Genomic DNA, 25,129 nt, shown 5'->3' with positions numbered 1-25,129 from the left:
ATACTTTTTTTGTTGAATTTCTCTTTAAGAGAAAACCTGGTTATCAAACTAGTAGTTGTCTTTCCAAGTGTTTCTCGTTGTAATGAAATTATTACGCTTTGTTTCAAATAAATGAACTTTCTTCTCAAATTTAGAAAGAATATGATTACAATATTGAAAACATAACAGATCAAAAATGAAGATATAATCGTCTTTATTCGTGATACATTAATTTTACTCCCATCGGTAAACCATGTTTGTAAATTCCATTCCAACCAGGTACGGACCACGCTGGTCTTTCACCGGAGGGAAACATCCGGTCGACTCGCCATCTCTTCCGTAGTTAATTTCGTCATCCGAGCCTGTCCAACACTCGCCCCAGTACTGAACAGCAAAATACTAAGGAGAAAATTCAAACAGTAACAATGGTCTTCCCCAAAAGAAATAGAATCAACATTCCCTTTATTGTTCGATTTCGTCCATTATTTGGTCCAGTAGAAAAGATTTGCTAATGATATAGGAAACCGGGCTAACTGCTTATAACGGAGGCCAAATTGGACGATTCTTGACATGGGTGAGAATGTTTTTTACCGACTTCAAACACCTGCATGATGTCATTTTTTTACCATGATACATGTCTTACGTAACTCCGTAAGTGTCATATGAGATCACCTGACTTCTACGGCCCTGTGGGGCTAGGACTGGACCATGCCGCCTTTTCTTCAAACCGCCAATATAATATAGGTCAATAAAATCATGAGTGACCATTTTTTACCTTTCTTAATATAGAAATGGAAAACATTTCGAAATTTGCAGCTTTAGAGAGTGATGGTGGCTTAAAGGTTTTATTTTTACATATGTATTCTCGTTTCATATCAGGACAGTGTCTGCCTATTATTATATTGTGCTGATATAAGCAAAAAAAAAGGTTTTTCTTTTCCTCTTTCTGACCAATCTTGCTTCACAAATGTGTCAATCCGATGTGAAAAAGCTTGTGAATTAATATTGATGAGTAAGCAAACAATATCACTCTTATTTAAAAACAAAACCTTTAATCAAACTCATTCTTTTGGTGAATGGACCATTCTTACCGTGTGATTGTGTTGTCTTGCGAAAGCACCACATTTCATGGCTACCTCTTGTAAACTCTTCATATATGTACCCCATTCAATTTCATTGCGAAAACTTTTCGATTTTGTGAAGGGTCGTTTTCCATTGAAATATCCAAAATCGTTGTAGCAGCCAACACGTCTCACTTGAAAGAAAAAAAAGAACATTGCGTAGATTATGGTGACATTCGGTTTTCACAACTGTAGTAGATTGCTGATAGGATATGAGAAAGCTTCAATTTTAATTATTCCAGTTTTGACAAATTTCAAAAGGTTAAGTATGAGCTCTTTTCATTATCCATCTTTTTTGACATAGTTATCTGTTCAGCTAGTCGACTTAAAACATCACAAGCAAATTCTGTTAAACATTTATATGAATGTTGGAGAAACATTTATGCCAGTTAGGAAATAAAGTCTTACACTCACAACAAACTACCTACCAATCTTTTGTTTCGGTTTGGGCGTGGTCACACTTCCTGAACAATCTCCCTTTTTGACGGTGATGTCATCAATTGCTAAATCTCCTTGGAAACCGGCACCTCTTTCTGCTTCGATGATGATCTATGGTAAGAGTGGCACGGGAGTTTTAGAATCCGAAACTCATCGAGACTCACCTGACATGCGCAGTAGAATAAGAGACGTTGAAAATGATAAAAATTAGTGTAGTCAACCTGTTGCACCTTTATTTATTACTTTTTAATTTAGTATGCGACTAATTCAGGCATAAGCAAAAAATAATGGAAGAGACAATATAGTGTACAAACTTTCTATACTATCCCGTAACAATTATCGTATTATCATATAACACCCATATTACTGTCTCCAGTCTACCTTGGATGGTCCTTTAGGATGAATATCGAGTTCTGCTTTATGCCATTGGTCTAACTGGTGGCCTTCTTTTTCAAACAGTTTCGTTCTTTCGTTTGTTGGGATGTTTTCTACGAATACTCTCAATGCACCTGTGAATACGTGGAGTTTTAAAAAACATTATGGTAAATTTATGTTGATATGGGCACCATAGGATATCACTAATAAATGAGGGCTGGCTCGAATGTATACTTATACCAAACTGCGGTTTTGAGTGATTCAGACCACAAAAAAAGACGCGTTTTCTAGACACTTTTCCACTTACCAATCGTATGACCATTCATATTGTAATAAAACGTCATGCATTTCTTTTGTCCATCTGCAAATAAAGGACTGACCAATCGAGCCTTCCATCCTTTTCGAGCTGGGCTCGATGATTCAATAAAGGCGTAGGATCCTGAATGAAAAGAATTTGAATTCCAGTCAAAATGTTTGAATTTCGTGACATATTCATTTTCTTCTTCGTCTATTCATACGATATATTATGTAAAAAAAGAATATGTGAGAGTATCTCTTCCGGACAAGGACCTTAGTATTTTGATCAAGTGAATATTAATATCGTCTAACTTTTGTTATTTATAGGTACAGTAATCATTATACATATTGAACTAAAAATTTGAATTTTTAAATTTAGCCACCGCCACTGATCAAGCAAAACAAAGTAGAACCTCTATAGCGACCTGTATGGACTGCAATCATATTATGTTTAATTCTATTCCCACCTGTTCCTGTGGTGTGATCTTTTGAAGGTCCTGTCCCCGAAGACGGTGTGGTGCCACTGATGTGTTTGAAATTAAATTCTGCTGACTCATCAGGTTTCCATAAACAGAAAGGATCATTCTTGATGTCGAATGTGCAATCATACAGTCCTTTCACAAGAGAAAATAATTTCAAATTTTATCAGAGATAATATTAGACTAAGGTCTACTTCTAGCTGAACTTTGCTTTTTTGATATTATTATAGTCCAGTCTAGAGCAATTTTGCCATATCCAGTCTACCAAAAAACCTTAACCGACCTTACATTAAATCAAAGTTAAAAATAAATAACGGATCTTTCTGGTGGATCGACAGGGAGTGGAGCTGAAAATTTTATGATGGGACACTTTCTTACTTCTGGAATACATATTCCTAATATGGGAAGAAATATTTAGTAAACGGATCCCCTCAGATCTGGAAAAATGTTCAATAATATGGAGATATGATCAATACCATCTTTAATTGGACCTGATACAAAATATCACAGTTTTAAATAAAGAAAGTTAGTTTCGGTGGACGCATTCTCACTGATGGCCTTTCCATCTAATCTTACCTGCACCACATCTGCGTTCCAAACATTTTCTGGTCTGTACATTCGATCCGTTACAGTTTTTACCACCATACAAAGGTTTCGGGTCATCGCATTTTCTTCTTCGAGAGTGTACACCTTCCCCACATTTCACATTACACTCTCCCCATGATCCCCATTTGCTCCAATGACCATCCTTAGGTGCTAGTAGTACGAATAAATTAAAAGTGAAAGAAAAGGCTCTTTTTTGATCCCCTGGAATTTAACGTCATCTAAATCTTGATCTGGTAATATTTAGACGTTTTCAATGAAAGATGATCAGGCATTGGGTTTTTTTCATGAATCGAAAATTCAAGTGCTTGTTGACGCTCTCTAAATTGATTTTCAAAGGGGAATTTTATTTTCATCAAATAAGGGAGCGATGGAGCAGTAGAGCGTAGTTCGTGAGAGTTTCTTGTTGACGGTGATATTCAACATTATCGAATAATGAAGTATATCAAATAATAGAACGTCGAATTAGAGAGTGTCAGCTGTAGGTGTTTTTCATCATCATAAGAATATATCTATTACATATTTATTTTACGTACTTTTGAAAAAACCTACCGTAACATTCTTCTTGACTGCATTTCTTTTGCTCCATATCAACTCCCCAACTATACATAGCGGTTGATTTTGGGTTCTCACAGCTCACTGCACCATCTTTCTTTCGGTCACGGCAAAATCGTGCACGTTCTTTACGACAATTTTTACCACACGGACCAAAAGACGACCATCGGCTCCAACCATGGCCTCCATCTTGAAAAGAAAGTAGAACTAGACATTAAACTTCAACGTAGCAAAATTGTAGTGCCAATTCCGAAATTCTGATTTTCCGAAGAAATCTTTTTTCCGAAGAAATTTTTGGCGAATTCCACCATTCCGGACGAAAAAAGCCACCTACCCCGTTGATTAGTTTTTCTTACTTTTGCAATCATAAAGTTCATTGATTTGGAAGACATCAGTTGGTGAAAGATGATTTCGTTGTCCGATCTTTGTGTTCTTGTTCATGATGCTCAGAATGGTCGGCTTCTTGCCTGAAATGTAAAGGTTATTCATGAGTCACTCACTACACTTTCATTCCCTACGTCATCGCGTAATAAAAATTTAACCTTTTCCAAACTTGCTTTATATCTGCGTTTTGTAAGTTTTATTTCGATATTTGTTGATCAATCTCATTTTTGTTAGCTGAATTTAAAAAAAAAAACAGATCATTTGCATATATTTATATTTGAAGCTTACATAGCAATTACTTACTATCTTTAGCGAACGAATATTTCCCATAATGCATCAAACTTTGAAAATCGTACGGTGCTTTCAAGAAATCTGTCAGCGCTTGTCCATGCTTTTCAAAATTGTGCATTTTCCCTGTGAATGAATCACAAAATAGACAGCTTCACTTTGTTAGAAAGAGAAGGGTAAAACCTCCCAAATGATACACAACATTTTTTCAACGCCTAGATTGTTGCAAACATTAGTTTGATTGAGTAGAAACGCTTATCAAGGATTTTAGAATATAAAATCAAAATCCTTGGGATAGTAGAATTATATAATCGGGATGATTTGAATTCTGAAGATTTAGGATAAAACATAGAATGTATTCATAGATAAAAATCATACCTTCTGGAATATTTTCCCAAAAGATTTCGACGTACTGATCTCTATCGCTTCTGGATTGTTCGTGATAAAAACCCAACGCATGCATCACCTCATGCATGATGATTCCCTGAGAAAGAACGAAGGGGATTCCTTAGAAAGTATTTCTTAGCATGAAGATTCCCTGAAAGGAAGACAGTACCTTAATGATTGCCGAAGGAAGCAAAGGGAATCACTAAGTGTTTTACACGCCTTTGAGAGAAAAAATTTCATATATGAGTAATCGATTCTCCATAACTAAGTTCTGTAAGGAAAAAATGTCCCCCAACCCGTCGAAATAACGAATTACCTTGTACAGGCAATTTCTACCAAGTGATATTTCTTGATATCCTGTCTTCCAAAAATCTTTTCCAACTGAAGACCAGCATCTGAAAAAATAAAAGCACCATCGCTAGGCAGAACTGAACTCCCTGTTTCTATTCCAAACTCATTCCAGGTTTGTGCCTGGTGAGTAAGTCAAAATTCTGAAACTGTCCTTCAGAAAGTCTCAAAAATGTTAAAGGTATTTTACATCCCTTGGAGAGGCCCTTCAGCGGTAACTCTGATCACGATACCACGCAAATTTTCTGTCTTAAACCACGATCACGCAAATCAGAAAAAATGGATAATCACGCATGCTTTTCAAAATTCCAGATCACGCGTATCACGGCTCAAAATTTTTTAAATCATGTTTTGATCTCTGAACACCCAATCACGAAAAAAAATTCCAAATCACGTAATCACGTTACAGAAAAGTCCCTTTCACGTCATCACGCAAACCACTTGGGGCGCCTCCTTGGAAATAGATTTACAAAAGGTCCAAATTAGACCATTCTTACCCACTTTTGTCGACAAAACGAATCCAGTTGGAATGTTGGGAACTTTTATGAACAAAATGGAGACAAGTTTTCGATTGTATTTCACTTAAAGCCGATTCAATCAAATTTGCTGAACTTTCTATAAAAAAAGCAACAGATATGATTAAAACTATTTTTCATATAAACAAAATACAAGGTACAAAGGTATGTAGTAAGGTAAGGTACTGGTACCCAACTCTTGTTTGCTTGCTTTCTCTTATGTAAAGTAACCAAAGGTCAAGTTGCAAGGCTGAGGAATTACTTACTGAGTTCTTGTGAGAATTCATAAGGAATAATTCGATCTTGCCATAAATACACGCGATCCCTTCTTGCGTCTCTCTTCTTCTCAAACCCTTCAACTTCATCTTCTTCTTCGTCAACTTCCTTCTTTCCCTTTTGAATGAGTATGTTTTGAATGTGTTTGTAATAACCTTTACCACCCCCACCAGACTGTTCTTGTTGTCCTGTAAGTGAATTACGGTTGACTTTCGATTATTAGAACCTCTATTATTCGAATCTTTAAATAATTCGAACTAATTCTCAGTTCTCGTCATAGGAAAGTCCTCGTAAAACATTTTTTATACATTCGAATCTTTCTGTAATTCGAGTTCCCGAGATTCAAATGTATATATTGTTTCGTATATTAGTCTGGCCGAAATACAATAAAACAGGGGTGAACGTAGAAAAAAATTCCGCGTGAACTTTCTTGGTACCGTTGGAAGCGAAATTTTATGTAGATTATCATACTCAGAGCCTCATGATGAGGCCCTTGGGGAAAACTTTTGGTAAAATCAAGACTGAAGTGTACTTCTTCGCCCCAAAATAGATACGTTTTTTAGCAGTGTACTGGTCATCAGCTACACTAAAAACCTATCAAAGCTATTCAAAGTCTTTGAAAGTCAGCGGTATCCCCATGTGCTTTCGCCCATGTGCTTTCGCCCATGTGCTTTCGCCCATGTGCTTTCGCCCATGTGCTTTCGCCCATGTGCTTTCGCCCAAGGGCTTTCGCCCAAGGGCAAATGTGTTTGTTGGGAAATCCCCCCCCCCCCAGATTTTTGAGACAGGGGTATACATATTTGAGTGTTTTGAAAGACACCTACCATTGCAAGGCCTTGCAAGGATAGCACTTTTTATAGCATTTTATATCGAAAATGGGTCCTAAGTGTTTTATTTCACCAATTTTTCCCCCAAGGGCCTCAACGTTAGGCTCTGAGTATGTTAAACCTCGTTAAATTCCGCTTCCAACGATACCAAGAAAGTTTACGCGGAATTTTTTTCCAGGTCAATTTTTACTTCTGCCAGACTATATAGGTAGTTAGCTTTCAGTAATTTTCTTGATACACATTATGCTTTGAAATTTAACATTCAACTTAACCATTATTATCATGGCTACCATGGGACATTTACAGTGATTCACCATGCAAAGACAGATTGTGAGACGGCTGGATCAGTGATTAGAAACCATCGGTGATGATTGACTTACTGAAGTGTTCCTTTACATATTTGTTGATGTCAATGGACTCTGGAGTGTGTTGAATGTCTGCTTCGTCTAAATTAATGTCATTTCCTAAAAAGTTGATATACGTTTTTTGCAAAAGCAATTTCATAAGAACAACGAGGCTCAACAATGCAAAAAAACTTAGCTATTTCGCAGCTTGCTGTCAGAAATGATAGCGGCTTTAAAGATGGGGTATAAAGTAAGAAATACTCCAATTTTTCCTTTAAAATCAATCGATTACAACAGGCGAGCCTCGAGTACTGGTTTTTATAGAAAGTGTAATCATCAGACGGGAGTAGCAGATGTTAGAGAATGCGCTCTTCAATCCTCGCTCTATAATTGTCGATTCATCCAAGATTGTAATCGAGAAGAAGAACAGAAAAAGGATAAAAAGGATGGAACTACAAATTTAAATTTTGATAGTGGTATATTAAGATTTTTTATGGAATATTTTAATAAAATATCGGTAAACTTTACTCTTGATGTGCAGAAAATATAATAGTGTGTTGACAAAAGAGTTGGTAATAAACAATAACGTTACAAGATATCGTACAGAGCTGTGTATTTCAATTGAAGCTACCTCGCTTAAAAGCGATACCAAGGTATGGGGTAAACTAAAAACGCTGAAACAAACAATAATTGTCGTTGCCAGTTTCGCTATCTTCGTCTCTTGTAATAGTCGTTTTTTCTCGGCCGCCGAATATTCTCGGTTTTCGGTATCTCGTATAGCGAATTTTCGGTTTTGTCGACGAATACGAAACCATATAAAAACGTACGAAAAAATCATTTCCGAGATTGCGAAAATCGTTAATATAGGAAATCCAATGTTACTTTTCCTGAAGAATATCTCAGGATCTGCTTCTGACAAAACAACAAACCAGATTAAAGGCGAAGCTATTGATATACTCCAAATGATAACAATAAAAATGATAAACCTCCTCCGAGGTATGAGTGGATATTTGAATGGGTAAACAACACTTAATAAGCGATCGAAAGCAATCAGCACCAAGTTTCCCAAAGATATCACAAGTCCAATCCTCAATCCACAATATCTCAAAGTTTGGATAAAGAGACCTTCATTTTGAGGTGGTACAATTATTCTCAAAATGGCGGACAAAGCTACGACTCCTCCAACAAACAAATCGGAGCAGGATAGATTCAAAATGAAGATCATGGATTTTGGGATTTTTTTGTTGATTTTATAGATGACTATGATTTGTAGAATATTGAAGCATGAGATAATTAAACCAAATACGATATATGTTTCCATCCACATTTTGGAGTTATTTGTTACATCCAACGATTCCATGAGACCGACCCTTTATAAATTATATAAACAGTACTTCTAATATTTCGCATATTTCGAAATTTGTTTTCATTTTCATCCCAATGTTTTTTTATAAATTATATCAATTTAATTAAATTGGTTTCACAACCATAAAATTATTTGTTTTTAGTAATATTAAACAAAGAAACTCCTTTTCAGGAACAGCACCAGCCGCAAATGTGAGGCGGATTTTTACACCGTATTGCTTTTCATTTCCCGCCTCAATGTCACTTTTGTCATTTTAAGCTTCCATTCTTCCAAAATTTAGCGGTTCCAAGATTTTTCTAGGAAATATGCTTATAAGAAAAATGTATGCAGGTGTATTTTTATTGGACTAAAATTATTAATTTTGAAAACATTCAAAGATCGCACCTAAATTGGAAAAAAATAATAGGAAAAATAATCCTTTTTTGCGGCTTCCTTTGAATCTTTCAGGGATTCTTGGCGTAAGTCAAGATGACGTCATTTTTCTAACAAAAGCATCCGAAGAAAGCCGGTTTTTGACCACCGTGTCTCTATCTTTATTTAGCAACATAGAGGGGTCAAATTCTGGACTATTCGGATGTTCCGGTTAGAAAAATGACTTATGCATATCAAGAATGAAAAAGACAAGAAAACGAAGAATTTTAGGATTTAAACTTTATATTTGGATTTGACATTGAATATCCTGATAAAATATCGGTATATTTTGCTCTTAATGTGCACAAAATAAAATATTGTGTTGGCAAACGAATTAGTTATAAATAATAAAGTAACAAAGTGTCGTATAAAACTATGAACTTCAACCGAGCCTACATCACTCAGTAAAGACACCAACGCATATGGGAAACCAAAAACACTAAAGCAAACAACCATTGTCGTTGTCAATTTCGCTATTTTCCTCTCTTGCAATATGCGTTGTTTTTCGGCCGCCGAATATACTCGGTTTTCGGTATTTTGTATGACGAATTTTCGGTTTTGCCGACGAATAAGGAGCCATATCAAGGCGTAAGAAAAACTCAATTCGAGAATTACCACAATTGTTAGTATAGGAAATAAAATACTGCTGCTCCTAAAGGGATCTTTTGAATCATCATCATCATTTTCAGATAAAACAAACCAGATTGTTAAAGGCAAAGCTATTGATATACTCCAAATGATAATAATCAAAATAATGAACCTTCTCCGAGGTATGAGTCGATATTTGAATGGATACAAAACACTGAATAAGCGATCGAAAGAAATGACCACTAAACTTACCAATGATATCACAAGTGCAATCCGATTTCCACAATATCTCAAAGTATGAAAAAAGAGACCTTCATTTTGAGGTGGTGCAATTATGCTCAAAATGGCGGACAAAGCTACAACTGTTCCAACAAACATATCGGAGCAGGATAGATTCAAAATGAAGATCATGGATTTTGGGATTTTCTTGTTGATTTTATAGATGACAACGATTTGTAGAAAGTTAAAGCATGAGATAATTAAACCATATATAATGTATGCTGCCGTCCACATCTCGGAGTGGTCCATTGATTTCATTACGGAAAATTTCTTTATCAGAAATGAATAGAATCCAACAACTTCTCAAAACACTTTTCTATCTATTTTTCCAAATATTTTCACAATATTTTCCATTCGTTTTCGGAATTCATAATTTTCAATCGTTTCAAAACGGAATTTTACACTAAACTTTGGGGCAAAACATCCACATTCTCCTTCTCCTGGTTTTGAGGTTCTGTTAGAGATGTTTTTCACTGAATGATTCAACTTTTAAGAATTCTAAAGTTTTTGTAGCAAATATGCTCGTAAGAAAAACGTACGCAGGTGTATTTTTAAATTTATTTAAAGAAACTTAATTAAAGTCTATTCACGATAAGTGTGCACTCTTTTTTCATTTACCTATAACTTTCGAAGGAATTCTTCAATCTTTATAAATTTGGTATCGTTGGAGAGATATTTGTGAGTGGAACAATTTGAAATAAAAAAATCTTTAAACAAATTCTAAAAATGAAGATGAAAATGAAGAAGAAAAAAATGAAGATCTTGTAGAAAGGTGCTATAACTATCATTTTCACTGAAGTGAATCCTTGATTATCGAACATCATCACTGTGAAAAAATTTCTCAAAAATAATCATTCAGTCAAAAGATATCAAGCAAAGTTATACGTCTAAAAACGCTGTTTTCTGCTGTTTTCTGGGGTCAATCACTTACACGTTTTTTTTTATTAGAACACCTAAAATTTGGCTGAGCCTGGATGTGCTTATTTTTTTAGCAATTTTCACCCTAAAATGTTCTTAAATGCGTTCTTAATTTTTCAGACTACTCTAAATCGACAATATGATACAAAATAAAGAGCACTTAAATTTGGCAAAATTTGGACAATATTTGACTCTCGACTTTTGAAGATCCACCCCTAAATTCGGTTAAGACTGCTTAAAAGGAGGAAACAATTGTAGTTTCTTGTCATTTTTTTCCAAACTGAGGCTGGGCATGTTCTTAAGATGTTCTTAATTTTTCGACGAATTTCAGCCTATATGTTCTTATAAACTAGGTTCTAATGAAAAAACGTGTATTAACTTTGTATCATAACTTTATATTGAATAAATATTTTAGTGAAATTTCTTCACAGTGATGATCTCCTAAGATCAAAGAATCTCTCCAGTGAAAATGAAAGTTATAGCACTTCTCTACAAGATCTTCATTTTTTCTTCTTCATTTTCATCTTCGTTTTTAGAATTTAATTGAAGACTTTTTTATTTCAAATTGTTCCACTCACAAATATCTCTCCAACGATACCAAATTTATAAAGATTGAAGAATTCCTTCAAAAATTATAAGTAAAAGAAAAAAGAGTGCACACTTATCGTGAGCAGACTTTAAATAAACTATTTTGAAATTTTGAAACACTTGCTATTTATATTAAACAGTAAACAGGATAGCAAAGCAAATGCTAGCCTGGATATCCGGACAATTGCCAAAGGGTAAGGTTTAGGAACTATTTATAACGTTTCAATTCTTTAAATAATAACGTTAAAGAAAACCGAAAACCTCAACCCTTAGGCTTAGGGAAAGATTGGGGAAAATCTGAGGCTCAGATCTGCCTTTTCTACATTTTAGGTGATCTCAATAAAACGCAATTGTATTTCGTATGATAGCGTTAGATATCAGTCAATTGTAGTATGCTCAATTTGTTTAATGTTTTTGATGTTAACTAACCTCTGTTGATGACGTTCACCAGGTCGAAAACAGTGGTTTCCGGACGACTTTTGTACTGTCCGTATTCGTTTTCAAATTCCGCTTCTTCTGCTTGTGTAATACTTTCGCCATCCCGCAATTTCTTCTTCAATTTTTCCGGATAATTGTCCTCTTTTCGGTCCTCTTTCAACTCCCAATCTAAAATCCGAGTCTATTCTGTAAATGACTATTAGACCAGTCAGCACAATATTGGATCAACAACTCTCTTTTGCGTTTAGAATTCAGTTACCCTTTATGAAAACCAAAGAAAGTATCAGGATTTAAGTCCGCCTTACTTATTGCAAACTATTCGAGGTTTGAGACATTGTCTAACTAACCCACATACTTCTAAACATTGATTCCCAATATCGATACTATTGAGCCTTGTTTTCACTTACCCCTCTTTAAATTATTATTGCGCTGGGCAAGAAAAGGATCACAGCCAGGTCTCAACCTTTAAGGGGGAGATTTTTGTTCGTTTTTTTGAGGTCGCTCGATTTTTTTAGTCAAAGCACTTGTAATACATTTTTGGAAAGCTTAAGGGTAGGAGAATCAAAATAACTTGGGTGCTAATTTTTTTTCGGACACTTTGGTGTGATTTTCGGACAAATATGACGGTCTCGGGCAAAAATCATGGGGTCAAAAATTAATGAAAATTTTAGCTTGAGTAAACGGAGACCTGTTATATCTCGAGTAAGGTACTGAAATCACCTATACTCGTAACCTTATTGGCATTATATTTCGCGTGTTACAAAATTTCGCAGGTACTTAATTTCGCGATTTTTTAGGCCAAATTTCGCGAAATTTAATACACATCTTAATTTTTTGAGAGCTTTCCAAAAATATACAAGAGGTCTCTATTTTCTCAAGCTAAAGTTTTCATTAATTTTCGACCCTATAATTTTTGCCTAAGACCGTCATATTTGTCCGAAAATCACACCAAAGTGTCCGAAAAAAAATTGACACCCAAGTTATTTTGATTCCCTTACCCTTAGCTTTCCAAAAAATGTATTTAGTGCTTTGACTAAAAAGATCGAGCGATTTTACAAATTTCCCCCTACTATTAGATAACTCAGCGCTTTATAGTTTCTTTTACCTTTCTCGGTATATTTCAGTTTCAGCGATTGATAGTATTCATCATAACTCACGATGCGACCATTTGCTGTAAAAGGAGAATTGTTCATTTTAAGAAGTCTGAACCGCACGACATCCGTTTCTTTAAGTGTAATTCTCGCGTCATTCTAGGCCCGTTTAGGAAAGGATTGTGCTTATTCTTTTTAATGAGGAATTGTTTTAAACTCAATATCGAGCCTAGAATTATCTTTCTCCCAAATTTTTCAGAACAATTTTTCGATAAACAGAAATTTTATTTTACTTACTTTGATCGATGACAGCACCTCCCTTTTGTTTGAAATATCTTCGTTTCACGTTTTCCGTGAATGATTCCCAATGAGATTTCTGCGTTGCCGAATCACGCAACGCTATAAAGAGATGGGTCAAGAACAAGTGGAGTAATGTAGACAGCTAATAAAAAGAGACTTCGGTTCCCAAGCTAAACGATCAAAAATGCAGTTTCTTACGGGTAAGAGCTCGATAGACTTGAAATTTTAGGGTATTTTTCCTTAAACTGATGAAGGCAATGTCAGGCAACGGCCTGATGACTATTCCCCCATGTTAATGGGACTCGTATTATTACGCCTTAACTCCGAGATGGAGTTTTTACAAGCTCTTATTTGATTTGTTGATCGTTAACCAGTAAAAACCAATTTTGTTACTTTTTGTAAAGAACGCGTCAATCTTATTACTTCAAATGGCCAATTATATTAAAGTATCTTATAAAAACTCCATCTCATCTGGCCTTTACAGATTCTTTACCTTTTTGTGCTTCTTTGTCGATCCGTCTTTCCTCATTTTCACCATTGCTCCCATGAACCTCGCATAAAACAATACTTACCGCTACTAATATGCTTATCCACATCAATCTAAGCTGCATTTTCAAGGCGCTGACAATTTTGGTTCGATTTTATTTTCTAGCGAAAATTTTATGTTGCCCTTAGGTTGTGATCAACACTTTTACATTTTCTTCTTTCTGCGAATTTGGCGTTCTAGTATCAAATTTCAGGGGCAAATACAAACACGTTGCTATCATTTCCATTGTAAAATCTGTTTTCGCAATAAATAGAAGATAATTCTCGGGCTTGTTTGTCCTTTTTTCGAACGGGCGGATAAAATCACGTTGAAGTAGCACATCAATAACAAAACAACTAGTGCTTTTACTATTTAGTGTCTTATATTTTACTTCACGAATAACCTTAACACAGAGTACAAATTGTCATGAAAATGGCACAATTGACTTGAAATATCGAAAAAGAAGGTTCAGTTTCTCTTAAAAATAGTCTACTAGAGAAATACAAATATTTATATTCTTATCTGTAAAATATAGATATCATTTTATTTCATTTGCTTCCTTTCAGTAAGTTTTCTGGGATATCTTCCCATCGGTAAACCATCATGGTGTAGTCGGAACCCACCAAGAAAGGTCCAAGACCGTGGTGTGGTTCAGGGAAACAATCAGTTGCTTCACCATCCCGTCCGTAATTGATTTCCGCTGTTTCGCCTGTCCAACATTCTCCATAGTATTCCACTGCGAAAAACTGAAATGATGAACGTCTCGTTTAAAACTTTAATTATATATTTTTCTGTGCTCAAAGTCCTTCCGTCTTAGATAGATTTCCGTCTCAGTAATTGGCTCGAAAAATGACATTTCCGTTTTCATTAAGATTCTGTAAAATCCGAAGGATCTGGACTAGTCCTATTTCCTCCACCTGTAATGAAAATTTGACTCAAAACACTCTCTACTCAAATTGCCATCTTGAAGGATATGTTTATGAGGATAACAAGACAATTCACTAACCTCAAACTTGTGTTCACGAGCGTGAGAAGCACATTTGAAAACAGTCTCGTTCAAAGATTGCATGTAAGCTTCCCAATTGATCTCTTCACGGAAATTCTTGTACTGTGGAAAAGGTCGTTTGCCATCAATATACCCGACATCTCTATAGCAGCCAACCTTCGTTACTGAAATCGAAAGTAAGTAATTTACATCATTATGATGATAATAACATTGGCTAAAGGTACGGTGACCTTATGAGGGAATGATTGAATCTCAGCCCAAGGTTAACTTGTACTGCTACCTCTCCCTCTGACAGATACTTTCTTCCTACTTGCAACGTGTGTCCTCTGCATTGTGCATTGTGACGTTTCCGATAGCGCACGAGAAATTAACCAGACGTTGAAAAGCCGTTTTTACGCTCAGAACTATATCTGACAAAACCAATCTTTTTTTGTAAATGTAGCGAAATTTAAAGTATCTAACCCGTGGAAATAGATCGAACAAGAACGATCTTTTTTTGTAAACTTGAGTTTAAAGTGATCTTATAACAGCGAATTACCATTACACACCTGTTGGGATAAGTTTTGGTGGAACAGCACCAGTACCTGGAAAATAAGAAAAGGTTAATCGAGAAATATCATCAACACATTTTATACTGTTAGACTCCTTGTAACTACCCTGAGTATCAGAGGTTAAGTTTTCAAAGAATATAGTAACCTCTGAAGACAAATAATAAAAATTTTATCGCGCATGTGTCAATCTAATCACTGTAGAAAAAATCAAAGATGAAGAGCAAATATTACCATATTAATGTCTAGCAGACTGTATCAGTATGCAGTTTACTATTTACGAATTCCCCAGAAACCTCCAAGTGTAATCGAAATTAGTTTATTTATGGAAATGTCACTTCAATTGAATCGAAATAATAGACAGACTTTATGTTATGATTCTCTATCACTGACTCTTTTTACAAAGCATTGATGACTTTTTGTAAGTTGTGTTTTCAACGACGGGAATAAAAATATCGACTATGACGCTCATCCAAGATCTTGGATGGTCGCCATGGTTACTTTTGTCTTCGCTGATTGCGCGATGAATAGAATCTCGATTCGTCGGCAAAGCGTAAATATATGATTTTGAGCTGTGCTTTTCACGGTACCTGGTAACCGCTAACGAAAGGTACCACTTGTACGACTCTGTGCAGGCTATGGACGTCTGGGGGGGAAGAGACGAGACGCAGCCAAGGAGGATTAGCTAGCATTACTGGTATATGTTCCAAGCTTACACCTCCTCTCAAAAATTTCACGGATTAGAAAACCTTCGCTATTTCAGCCGGGGGAGAGCAGTCAGGCAAATTGACCGACGGGTATGTGCGGCGGTTAAGGGTATGTTTTTCAAAATATCAGAAATGCACTGTAAGGGTGGACTTTTGATAAATGCACTGTATGGGTGGAAATTTAAGCAAATCTAGGAAAAATTGCAAATATTTGCTCGAAAATCTTGATTTTTTTTGCTCTAAAAGAGTTTAAAATTTGAAAAATGCACTGTAAGGGTATGAATTTCACCGATTCTTTTCTGCGCTGTAAGGGTGCGATTCTAAAAGCCATTTTCTGCCGCACATACCGTCAGTTGGTAAACCCACTGCCTCCCCCCCCCTGGTATTCCAGCTCCGCGTACGGAGTTTCCTTCTTCTTATTTTCATTTTTGTTGCAAGGTTGCTTGCTATATTTTGTAATAAAACAGTGTTCTTGAAATCAAGACTAGAAAAACTTACTTCCACATTTCCCATTTGAAATGACAATGTCGTCGATTGCTATGTCACCTTGGAATCCAAATGCTCGTGTTGCTTCAATGATGACCTAAAAGACATCAAAATAAGTTTTCCAATACCATTATATTAAAGAAATTCCTCAGGATTTGGTACCTAAAACGTTGAATATTTTCTGGGGATTCATTCAAAATAAATACGCTATCTGGATCATCTGAGTGCACGTCTGTTGCTTCTTACTTTGTATTGGTCAGCAGATGAAATATCAAGTTCTTTTTCTTTCCATTCGTTCAATTGATCTCCACTTTTCGTAAACACCTCTTCTTCTTGATTGGTCTTCAAATTCTTCACTCGCACTGATAACGTTCCTGAAAGAAATTCAATGCGTAAGAAAACAATAATTCGACGTTTACCAAAGGTTGAATAATGAAGAATTTCTATTTTTTTTTTCTCACTCGGGAATAATAACTTCTTCTTCTGGTGTAAGTATGTTGCCTACGTAAATTCGCTTAGTTGATATTTGGAATGTTAAAAGTTTATATATTCTTTGTTTTCTACGAAAAAGACGGTTGGTTTTTCATTTGTTAAACTTTTAACTAACTGAAGACGACAGTAAATCAGCAGATCGCTAGCTAGCGTCCTCGCAGTCTTGCGGGTAGAATACGGGTTGTTCCAAATAGAGGTCCTCAAAAGTGTAGCTACATATGCCTGCCGTTGGTTTACAGGCTAGTAGGTTACCTGTAGAGTGGCCATACATGTGATATGCGAATTTCATGCACCGTTCTACATTGCTCAATACAGGGCTCTCTAATCTAGCTTTCCAGCCGTTCTGTGCAGGTGACGATGATTCCATGAAAAGGTAGTAACCTGAAAAAGTAATTCATGAAATTTGCTTATTAGAATGACGTTTTTCCTTTTCTAGTTTTTGATATGTTATATACGAAATACTTCTCTCCTAGATGACACCTCTGTCTCAGTGCCCCGTTGAGAATGGGAATAATATAAAAGGTTGCCTGTTTTTAACTGTTGTAACTTTTGATCTAAGAAACATGAAAATTCAAATTCGACGAAGTTCAAAATTTCAGCAAGGTATGATAACATTTTTGGTCCAGTAGAAAAATCTTAATTTTTTCATCTTTCTTTTTTCAATAGAATTTAATACTGTTAATACTTGACTAATTGTCACTATTTTCATATTTCAGCAACTGAGAAATGTTGAACGATGTTGAGAGATAGGTACCTGTTCCGGTTGTATGATCACCACTGGGTCCGGTACTCGATGAAGGGGTAGTTCCGGCCTTTCTTGTCCAATCGAGATTATCAGATGTACTTTGCGTCCATTTGCATAATGGCTCTTCGTCAATATCGAAGAAACAGTCAGCTGGCCCTGAAAGAACAAATTGAAGATTTCTGGTAAGTCCATACTATTTTACCTTTTTATTTTTCAAATCTTCGACTAATGATCTTTATTTCGTAGGATTACAGGGTCAAAAGTTCCATCTGACGAACCTATATGTTTTTCTATGCTATGTGACTTGCTTTTTATCTTTGAGTGTTAGTGGCTGTGATTTTGTTTTGAGTTGTATCAGTGTAATATTGTCGGTAAAGTTTGACCATGGTGCTCGGACTCTTTTATTTTATCTAACGGAACTAGATGTACGGCTTTTTTCGCTTTTTTTTCGGACACACTTTATTATGCCACCAACTCTAAAAATGTCTTTACTAAAAGTTTCTGAAAGATGACAGAACGAAAAAACAAACCTGAAGTACAACTTCTCTTTATGCATTTTTGTGATTGAGTGCTCGAACCTACACAATCTTTGCCACCGTTCTTTGGAGCAGGATCAGAACAAGCACGTGATCTTGTTTGCACACCTTCTTCACACGTGACACTACATTGTCCCCAGTCTCCCCATCGACCCCAATGACCATTCAACGGTGCTGAAGAGAAGGAAATAATCAATACCATTTATTGTATGGTGTATATAAATAACTATATCAAAAATAGTAGAATGTTTGTCTCATTTAAAAGGTTGCTTTAGGTACAGAAACATGACAATATTTTGCCACGCTGAAAATCCAAACAAAATCAGTGCTAAAATCTGTAAACATCTGTAAAGGTCTTTGAAGTAGTTTTCAGTGAGATGGACTAATAATTTTGGAAAGCATACCATTGCATTCTGCATGTGAGCATTTGGACATCTGTTCATCGATACCCCATGACAGCATGACAGTGGATGTAGGGTTTGGACAACTTGTTCGGTCTTGAGAATCCATACAGAATCGACTTCGTTTCTTGTTGCACGATAAATCACATGGTCCATACGATGACCAAGCACTCCAACCGTTGCCAGAAACTGGAAAAGAAAACAAACAATCACCAAATAAGAAAGTTCGAATTCCAAGAAAGATTTTCAATTTAATTTGTTTGAATATCTTTATTTTCTAGCGCAAAGAATGTCAGATAAGATATACTACCGTGAAAAGCACAGCTCAAAATCATATATTTACGCTGTGCCGACGAATCGAGATTCTATTCATCGCGCAATCAGCGAAGACAAAAGTAACCATGACGACCATCCAAGATCTTGGATGAGCGTCATAGTCGATATTTTTATTCCCGTCGTTGAAAACACAACTTACAAAAAGTCATCAATGCTTTGTAAAAAGAGTCAGTGATAGAGAATCATAACATAAAGTCTGTCTATTATCTCGATTCAATTAATGTGACATTTCCATAATTAAAAGTTTAGTAATTACTGTTATACATTTGGGGATCATGTAAAAGATTTCTTTCGAAATAAACTCATTTCAACAACACTTGGAGGTTTCTGGGGAATTCGTAAATAGTAAACTGCATACTGATACAGTCTGCTAGACATTAATATGGTAATATTTGCTCTTCATCTTTGATTTTTTCTACAGTGATTAGATTGACACATGCGCGATAAAATTTGTAATATTTGTCTTCAGAGGTTACTACTTTCTTTGAAAACCTAACCTCTGATACTCAGGGTAAAGATATACCGCTTATTTCACCATTTTACACCCCTTCTTTGGATTTTAGAGATAGAAATTAAGTATTGTTTGCCAAAATGTTTTTTTGCATTGGTGCATTCTTCACTTACCATGGCAACTGTACAGCTGGTTGATTTGGTAGATATCTGTGGAAGAAAGTTTTTCTCGCTGTCCTAATTCCTGTGCTGGATTTCGGATGCTCAGCATGCTTGCTTTTTGAGCTGAAAATAAAGAAGTTTGCTTGGTTTATAACAGGTGGTTCGAACGAACGAACGAACGAACGAACGAACGAACGAACGAACGAACGAACGAACGAACGAACGAACGAACGAACGAACGAACGAACGAACGAACGAACGAACGAACGAACGAACGAACGAACGAACGAACGAACGAATAAAGAGCTACTTACCATTAAGAGCGAATGAATATTTCCCGTAATGCATTATGCTTGAATAATCATAAGCAGCTCCCAAAAGATCGGATGTCTGGCGAGTCTCTTTTGCAAAGTTGTTCTCTTTCCCTGGTTGAATATTTTCCCAGAATATTTCGACGTACTGATCTCTATCGCTTCTGGATTGTTCGTGATAAAAACCCAGCGCATGCATCACCTCATGCATGATGATTCCCTGAAAAAGAACAAAGGAGACTCCTTGGATGGATTATATCTCTACGGACAGGGCAAGGTTTTAGATAGGATGAGAGGTAGTTATTCAAAATTAAAGTTCAATGGAGCTTTATAGGCTTAGGCTGAGAGAGAGTATATTAAGAATAGAAATTTCATTGAAACTTTTTAGTGCAAAAACATTTACAAAAGCTGAATTACGTGGTAGATACATCCATCACCCAGAGACAATTCTTGGTATCCATCAACCCAAAACTTTCTTCCAACACTCGACCAACATCTAGAAGAAAAATGTGAGGTAGGTTTTCATCCCCATAACAGAAGAAGGAAACGCACCTCGTATACTCTCGGACATATCGCCCTTTCGGACCCATTAGCGAGTTTATGTGTTTGCACTTTTAAGGACGGTGAAGTGACACTAGAGTTTTTTTGTTTTTGTTCACCGTCGTCCTCAGATGATCAGAACTTAGCCAAATCAGAAGCTAACGGTCACTGTCGCAGAAAAGCACACATACATAAACCCGCTATTGTTGCCTACGATAGAAGTTGCTCTGTCTGACATACCCAGATTTCTTAACAAATTTGATCCAATTCTTTTCGTCCGATGAACGTGAAACAAAACGAACACAAGTCTTGGCTTCAATTTCTTTCAGTGCGGTGATAATAGTGGTTTGCGATTCCGCTGAAATGAAAAATTATTGATATCAGAAACTTGAAGAGAGTCTGGCGTTAAAGAGTAGTCTATGGCTTGTAGAGTTTGTTACGTTTAAAGTTCAGATTATCGAAACAACCATTGGAAACCCTGAGACACATGTGACAAGATAAATCATTTTTAAGTTTTCAGAATTTTTTAAGTTCTTAAGAATACTTACGTCAAGTTCATACCAATAAAGATACAACAGCTCGATGGAATTTTATTTTTTCAAAAATACTAGTAATGTTAAGTGTGAAATGGATTAAAAAGTGATTTATTTACGTACCAAGAGCAGAGTCGATTTCGTAAGGAACTCTTCGATCAATCCACAAATACACACGATCACGCCTTCCATCTCTCTTCTTTCGTACCCAGGCTTCGTCATCGCCATACACTGGCTCAACCGCCCTTCGACCACGCCCACCTGAAGAAAAAAAGTATTTTAGCCTTTGACATTTCGGTCAGTTAGGCTAGTCAGTACGTAACAAAAGTCTACTTAGTGTGTGAAAATCTCCATGTTGTGAGTTTCAAAGATCACTGATGGGGAAACATTTAAATTGTTTTCCCTTTCTCAACAGGATTAACCAGAGACAGTTGTAAAAACAGTCACAAAAAGCATTCATTTTATTAATCTGCTCAGTAATAACATCATTCAGTACCTTGATTGCGACAGATAGATTTTCGCTTGTTCTCCGTCTTCTTGCAATAACCTTTGGTTTGTTCCATATTTTCAACTTCGAAATTTGGTGCATCTTTCATCATGTCACCCTCATCCAAGTTCTCAACGTCGTGGCCTAAGAAACAAGCATAAAAAAGCTAGTCGATTTTTTTGTGGCCTTCCTATGCTTATTTCAATACTTTTAATTCTTTTAACTTTTGAAGCCAGGTCTCAAAAATTAAAGTTAAAATTTATGGCTTTTCATTTCCTTAAAAGGAATATGGATAAAAGAAATAGTCCAACCATAATTTTGAGCCCCTTTAGATCCGCAACTGTGGTTTGTTAGTCTGATTCACAGACCTCCAAACATTTCTGTTAGATGATAAACAGCAGAATGATAGTGGTTCATTTAATTTCCACATAAGTCATAACTCATACAATTTACCTGAATTGATAGCAGTCAAGAGATCAATCACTTTGGTAGCAGTTCGAGTCTTGTATCGACCAAATTCATTTTCAAATTTATCTTCTTCATTAGGAAGAATGTGTTCGCCTCTTTGCACTTTTTCTTTCATTTCTTGTGGATAATTATCCTCCTTGTGATCAGTTTCCAAGTTCCAGTAGGCTTGAAAAAATGTAATTAAATTGAATGTGAAACGATAGTAAGGGTTGATACATCGAAAAAAGTTTAGAGGAAAGTTCGAAGAGGCTCAAACTAGATAGAGTGTCTGTAGTTTGAAATGAATCCGTACAGTGGTATTTGGAAACCGTCTATCTGAAAACCACCGAATGTGTGTAAAAAAATTAAGGTCTCGAAATTTGACCCTTGCAGCCACAGAGAAAATCTAGCCAAATTCGCAGGAAATTTTAAAGCAAAAACAAGACTTTACAAAATTTTGCCCATAGCAAAAGCCTTCGTTCTCCTCTTCAGAGAAACGGTAAAACGTACCCTTAAGGGCTGCGCCTAAGTAGATAGCTTATATTGAGTTTGAAGCCCGAAGGGGCTAGAAGGGAATCTTCAACCTTTCTTAAGCAGGAAGCCTTAGTTTTCCCCCGTATTTAGAAATTTTGTTTGAGAAACATGTGGGTCACGTGTTTTAGTTGGGAAATAAGTGGCTTCCTTTCCGATCCAGGAGTTTCAGATCTAGCCCCTTCGGGGCTTTGAAATCAATGGTTACACTGACCCTCCTTCCCCTTCCGGTAAGAGACGAAGTCGTCTGCTCATGTGGGTGCGTATTATTTACATTTTTTTGAAAACGCAATGGTTGATTTAGTAAAAAAAAATAGACTGAAAATTGTATGCTTCATCAATCCTTCTATGTGGGAATGAAAACAAAGCTTCGGTTTAACATTATTCAACCAAAAATTCCTAAATAAAATTTGATACCTTGGTTTTGTCGGTTTTGCTGTTTGAGCCTTTGATATTCTTTTTCCCATTGTTCTGTAAAAAAGTGGAAAAGAAATTTCATAATTTAACATAATAACATAATTTGAATGAATGCTCTAAATGATGGCAAGCTCCCTATTAGCATCTTATTTTTTTTCACAATATCACATTTCCCACTTTTAGGAACGGCTTAAAATTCGCGGATCAAAATGTGTGGGATATTATATATTTATGATTTAGCTATAGTAATGCATCCCAGGTTTTGTTTATGTATGTACGCCAGGTGTCTTGTGAGTTATCTCTCGCAGAGTGGGTAAGCAAGTATCAAAAAGCCGATAATACACAGTGAACGAGATGGCGGAGGCTTCCCATCAGAGGAAAGATACTAAAGAATCGAGGTTGTGAAAACACAAAAACTTCTTCCCGATTTTTGAATCGCTCTTTTCTATTCAAAACAGCTATTGAACAACTACTCGTTTCAAAATTAGACAGGGAAACCAAATGAATCTCCCCCGGTAATATTTTCCCCCGATAAAGTATAGATGGTTTTTCATTAGAGGAATGATTTTTATGATTGAACTAGCTCATGTCGATAAGTATAGCACGGACACGGCTTGCATTCTTACGTTTGCGTTCTCTTTCGTTTTTCCTTTCTTCCCTCAACTTTTCTCTCCATTTCTTCTCGTTTTCGATTTTTCTTTGTTCTCTCTCCAAATGTTCCCTTTGTCTTCGTTCTTCTTCCTGTCTTCGCCTCTCCTCCTGTTGTCGCCGTTTTTCTTCTTGTTCCTTACGCCGTTTGTCCGCCTCCTTATGACGCCGTTCTTCTTCTTGACGCCGTCTGTTTAATTCAAATATCATAAACTTAGACTGATAATAAGCACGAACTATACTCAATCAAGACTTTAGAATATTTGAAAGCTAGTAATCCTAATACCCGAACAGGATGTTGAAAACATAGCTCACGCTTCGTGCTATTCCTACCTTTCGGCTTCTTGTTTTTGTTTTTCTTGTTCTTGCTTTCGTCTTTCTTGTTCCTGTTTGATTTTCTCTTGTTCTTTTCTTCGATGTTCTTCTTGACGTCTCCTCTCTTCTTGCCGCCGTCGCTCTTCCTCTTGTCTTCGTCGTTGCTCTTCCTGTCGGCGTCTCTGGTCCTCTTTACGACGTCTTTCTTCTTCTTGACGGCGTCTCTGCTCTTGGACTCTTCGGTTATTTTGATTCGGTGATCGTTTTTCTATTACATCACCGTTGTTTTCTGAAAGGAGAGTCGAAAGAATCAAGGAATGAGTCCTCATGAACACGAGTTACTTCATTTGCCAAATTGACTTAAAGTCCTGGTAATGAGACTGTTTTCGATCGTCTATTTTTATTCTAAACGCCTGGTGTGGTTTCTTGGCACTTTTGCCTCCACCTTAATTACGTGAAAAAAGTACCTACTTTAGGTGTACGAAATTTCGCGAGCAGAAACCTTTGCGAATCGTTGGACAAAAAGGAGAATTTTCGAATAAAAATTGCCTCAAAAGTGAAAAATATTAGCATCAGATGGTTGCTCTTCGACTTTAAAAAGGTATTAAAGGATAATAATTGATATTTATTACAATTTCGAGGTTTTATAGATTTTCGCGAATTGCCCTGTTAAGAATTTTCAAAAACATTTACTTTCGCGGAAAAGGCCAAGGTTCGCGAAAATCGTAAAAGTTTCTGCTCGCGAAAGTGTTTGTACGCCTAAAGTAATATGCTCTGAGTATCGCCATTTACCATTTTATGATTAGTGTGAGTGAAAATCAAAGGTTAATCTTCTGGCATTATTTAGAAAATTCTGCGACTCAAGAATGATATCTCACATAATGCTTAACACTTCATGGTAATAAAATAAATGATATAAAGTTTTACCTTCTAATTTGACTACACTAAATGCCACCGCACAAGCGATGATGCATACAAATATGACCAAAAACCGCATTGTTTACACGTTGCGTACAGCATACGAAAAGCAAGTCAATGATTTTTTACCAGAAAATTCGGATGAGAACTTATAGAAGTTTTTGTTTATCATGTAGTTGTTGGATGCGAGGGAATTTTTAAAGGAGTTTAATTAACTTTCACTTACCATATGACTACTAACATGGAAAATAAATATGTATTGATTGCAAAATTCAATTATTAGGTCCTTATCATTGTTTACCGCGGATTCGAATGTGAAAATAACACCAAAATTTGCTTAAGGAAGTCAAACAAGTGCGTACTTTGCAACTCTTTTCTTATTCAAAGACTTT

At 36.0% G+C, this 25,129-nt stretch overlaps 3 protein-coding genes across 3 annotated transcripts; all 3 read right to left on the bottom strand.

Moving 5' to 3' along the window:
- Nucleotides 1-105: 105 nt before the first annotated feature.
- Nucleotides 106-13,861, bottom strand: LOC136819299 (uncharacterized). Its single transcript, XM_067075542.1, has 19 exons — nt 13,689-13,861; nt 13,193-13,294; nt 12,910-12,975; nt 11,796-11,972; nt 7,253-7,336; nt 6,036-6,233; nt 5,752-5,869; nt 5,223-5,301; nt 4,898-5,003; nt 4,535-4,645; nt 4,204-4,314; nt 3,845-4,036; nt 3,266-3,445; nt 2,678-2,824; nt 2,221-2,352; nt 1,920-2,047; nt 1,529-1,649; nt 1,071-1,234; nt 106-378 (listed from the first exon to the last, which is right to left on the bottom strand). The coding sequence occupies exons 1-19, from the start codon at nt 13,804-13,806 to the stop codon at nt 214-216; spliced, it is 2,499 nt and encodes an 832-aa protein (XP_066931643.1). The 5' UTR covers nt 13,807-13,861; the 3' UTR covers nt 106-213.
- LOC136819303 (beta-2 adrenergic receptor-like) lies at nt 7,696-8,579 on the bottom strand. Its single transcript, XM_067075548.1, has one exon. The coding sequence runs from the start codon at nt 8,574-8,576 to the stop codon at nt 7,698-7,700; it is 879 nt and encodes a 292-aa protein (XP_066931649.1). The 5' UTR covers nt 8,577-8,579; the 3' UTR covers nt 7,696-7,697.
- Nucleotides 13,862-14,084: 223 nt separating the features above from the next.
- LOC136819297 (uncharacterized) lies at nt 14,085-24,873 on the bottom strand. Its single transcript, XM_067075539.1, has 20 exons — nt 24,747-24,873; nt 23,838-24,108; nt 23,483-23,694; nt 22,857-22,910; nt 21,915-22,094; nt 21,471-21,605; nt 21,098-21,235; nt 20,682-20,799; nt 20,319-20,397; nt 19,905-20,121; nt 19,603-19,713; nt 18,646-18,831; nt 18,236-18,415; nt 17,715-17,861; nt 17,213-17,341; nt 16,715-16,842; nt 16,481-16,565; nt 15,276-15,311; nt 14,728-14,891; nt 14,085-14,467 (listed from the first exon to the last, which is right to left on the bottom strand). The coding sequence occupies exons 1-20, from the start codon at nt 24,814-24,816 to the stop codon at nt 14,270-14,272; spliced, it is 2,838 nt and encodes a 945-aa protein (XP_066931640.1). The 5' UTR covers nt 24,817-24,873; the 3' UTR covers nt 14,085-14,269.
- Nucleotides 24,874-25,129: the final 256 nt, after the last annotated feature.

This window comes from Clytia hemisphaerica, unplaced genomic scaffold (genome assembly GCF_902728285.1).
Source record: "Clytia hemisphaerica strain Z4C2 unplaced genomic scaffold, Clytia hemisphaerica genome assembly, whole genome shotgun sequence".
Taxonomy (NCBI): Eukaryota; Metazoa; Cnidaria; class Hydrozoa; order Leptothecata; family Clytiidae; genus Clytia; species Clytia hemisphaerica.
The sequence above is the reverse complement of the archived record's forward strand: the minus strand, read 5'-3'. Positions and strand labels throughout refer to the sequence as shown.

Excerpts from the sequence above, each read along its gene's own strand:
- LOC136819303 (XM_067075548.1), bottom strand. The coding sequence starts at position 8,576 with ATGGAATCGTTGGATGTAACAAATAACTCCAAAATGTGGATGGAAACA.
- LOC136819299 (XM_067075542.1), bottom strand. The coding sequence starts at position 13,806 with ATGCAGCTTAGATTGATGTGGATAAGCATATTAGTAGCGGTAAGTATT. Across the intron at positions 5,302-5,751 it reads CGTTTTGTCGACAAAAGTGG|ATGCTGGTCTTCAGTTGGAA; the intron begins GTAAGAATGGTC and ends TTATTTTTTCAG. Across the intron at positions 2,825-3,265 it reads GGAACGCAGATGTGGTGCAG|GACTGTATGATTGCACATTC; the intron begins GTAAGATTAGAT and ends CTCTTGTGAAAG.
- LOC136819297 (XM_067075539.1), bottom strand. The coding sequence starts at position 24,816 with ATGCGGTTTTTGGTCATATTTGTATGCATCATCGCTTGTGCGGTGGCA. Across the intron at positions 21,236-21,470 it reads ATCTATCTGTCGCAATCAAG|GTGGGCGTGGTCGAAGGGCG; the intron begins GTACTGAATGAT and ends TTTTTTCTTCAG. Across the intron at positions 14,892-15,275 it reads ACCAAAACTTATCCCAACAG|TAACGAAGGTTGGCTGCTAT; the intron begins GTGTGTAATGGT and ends TTTCGATTTCAG.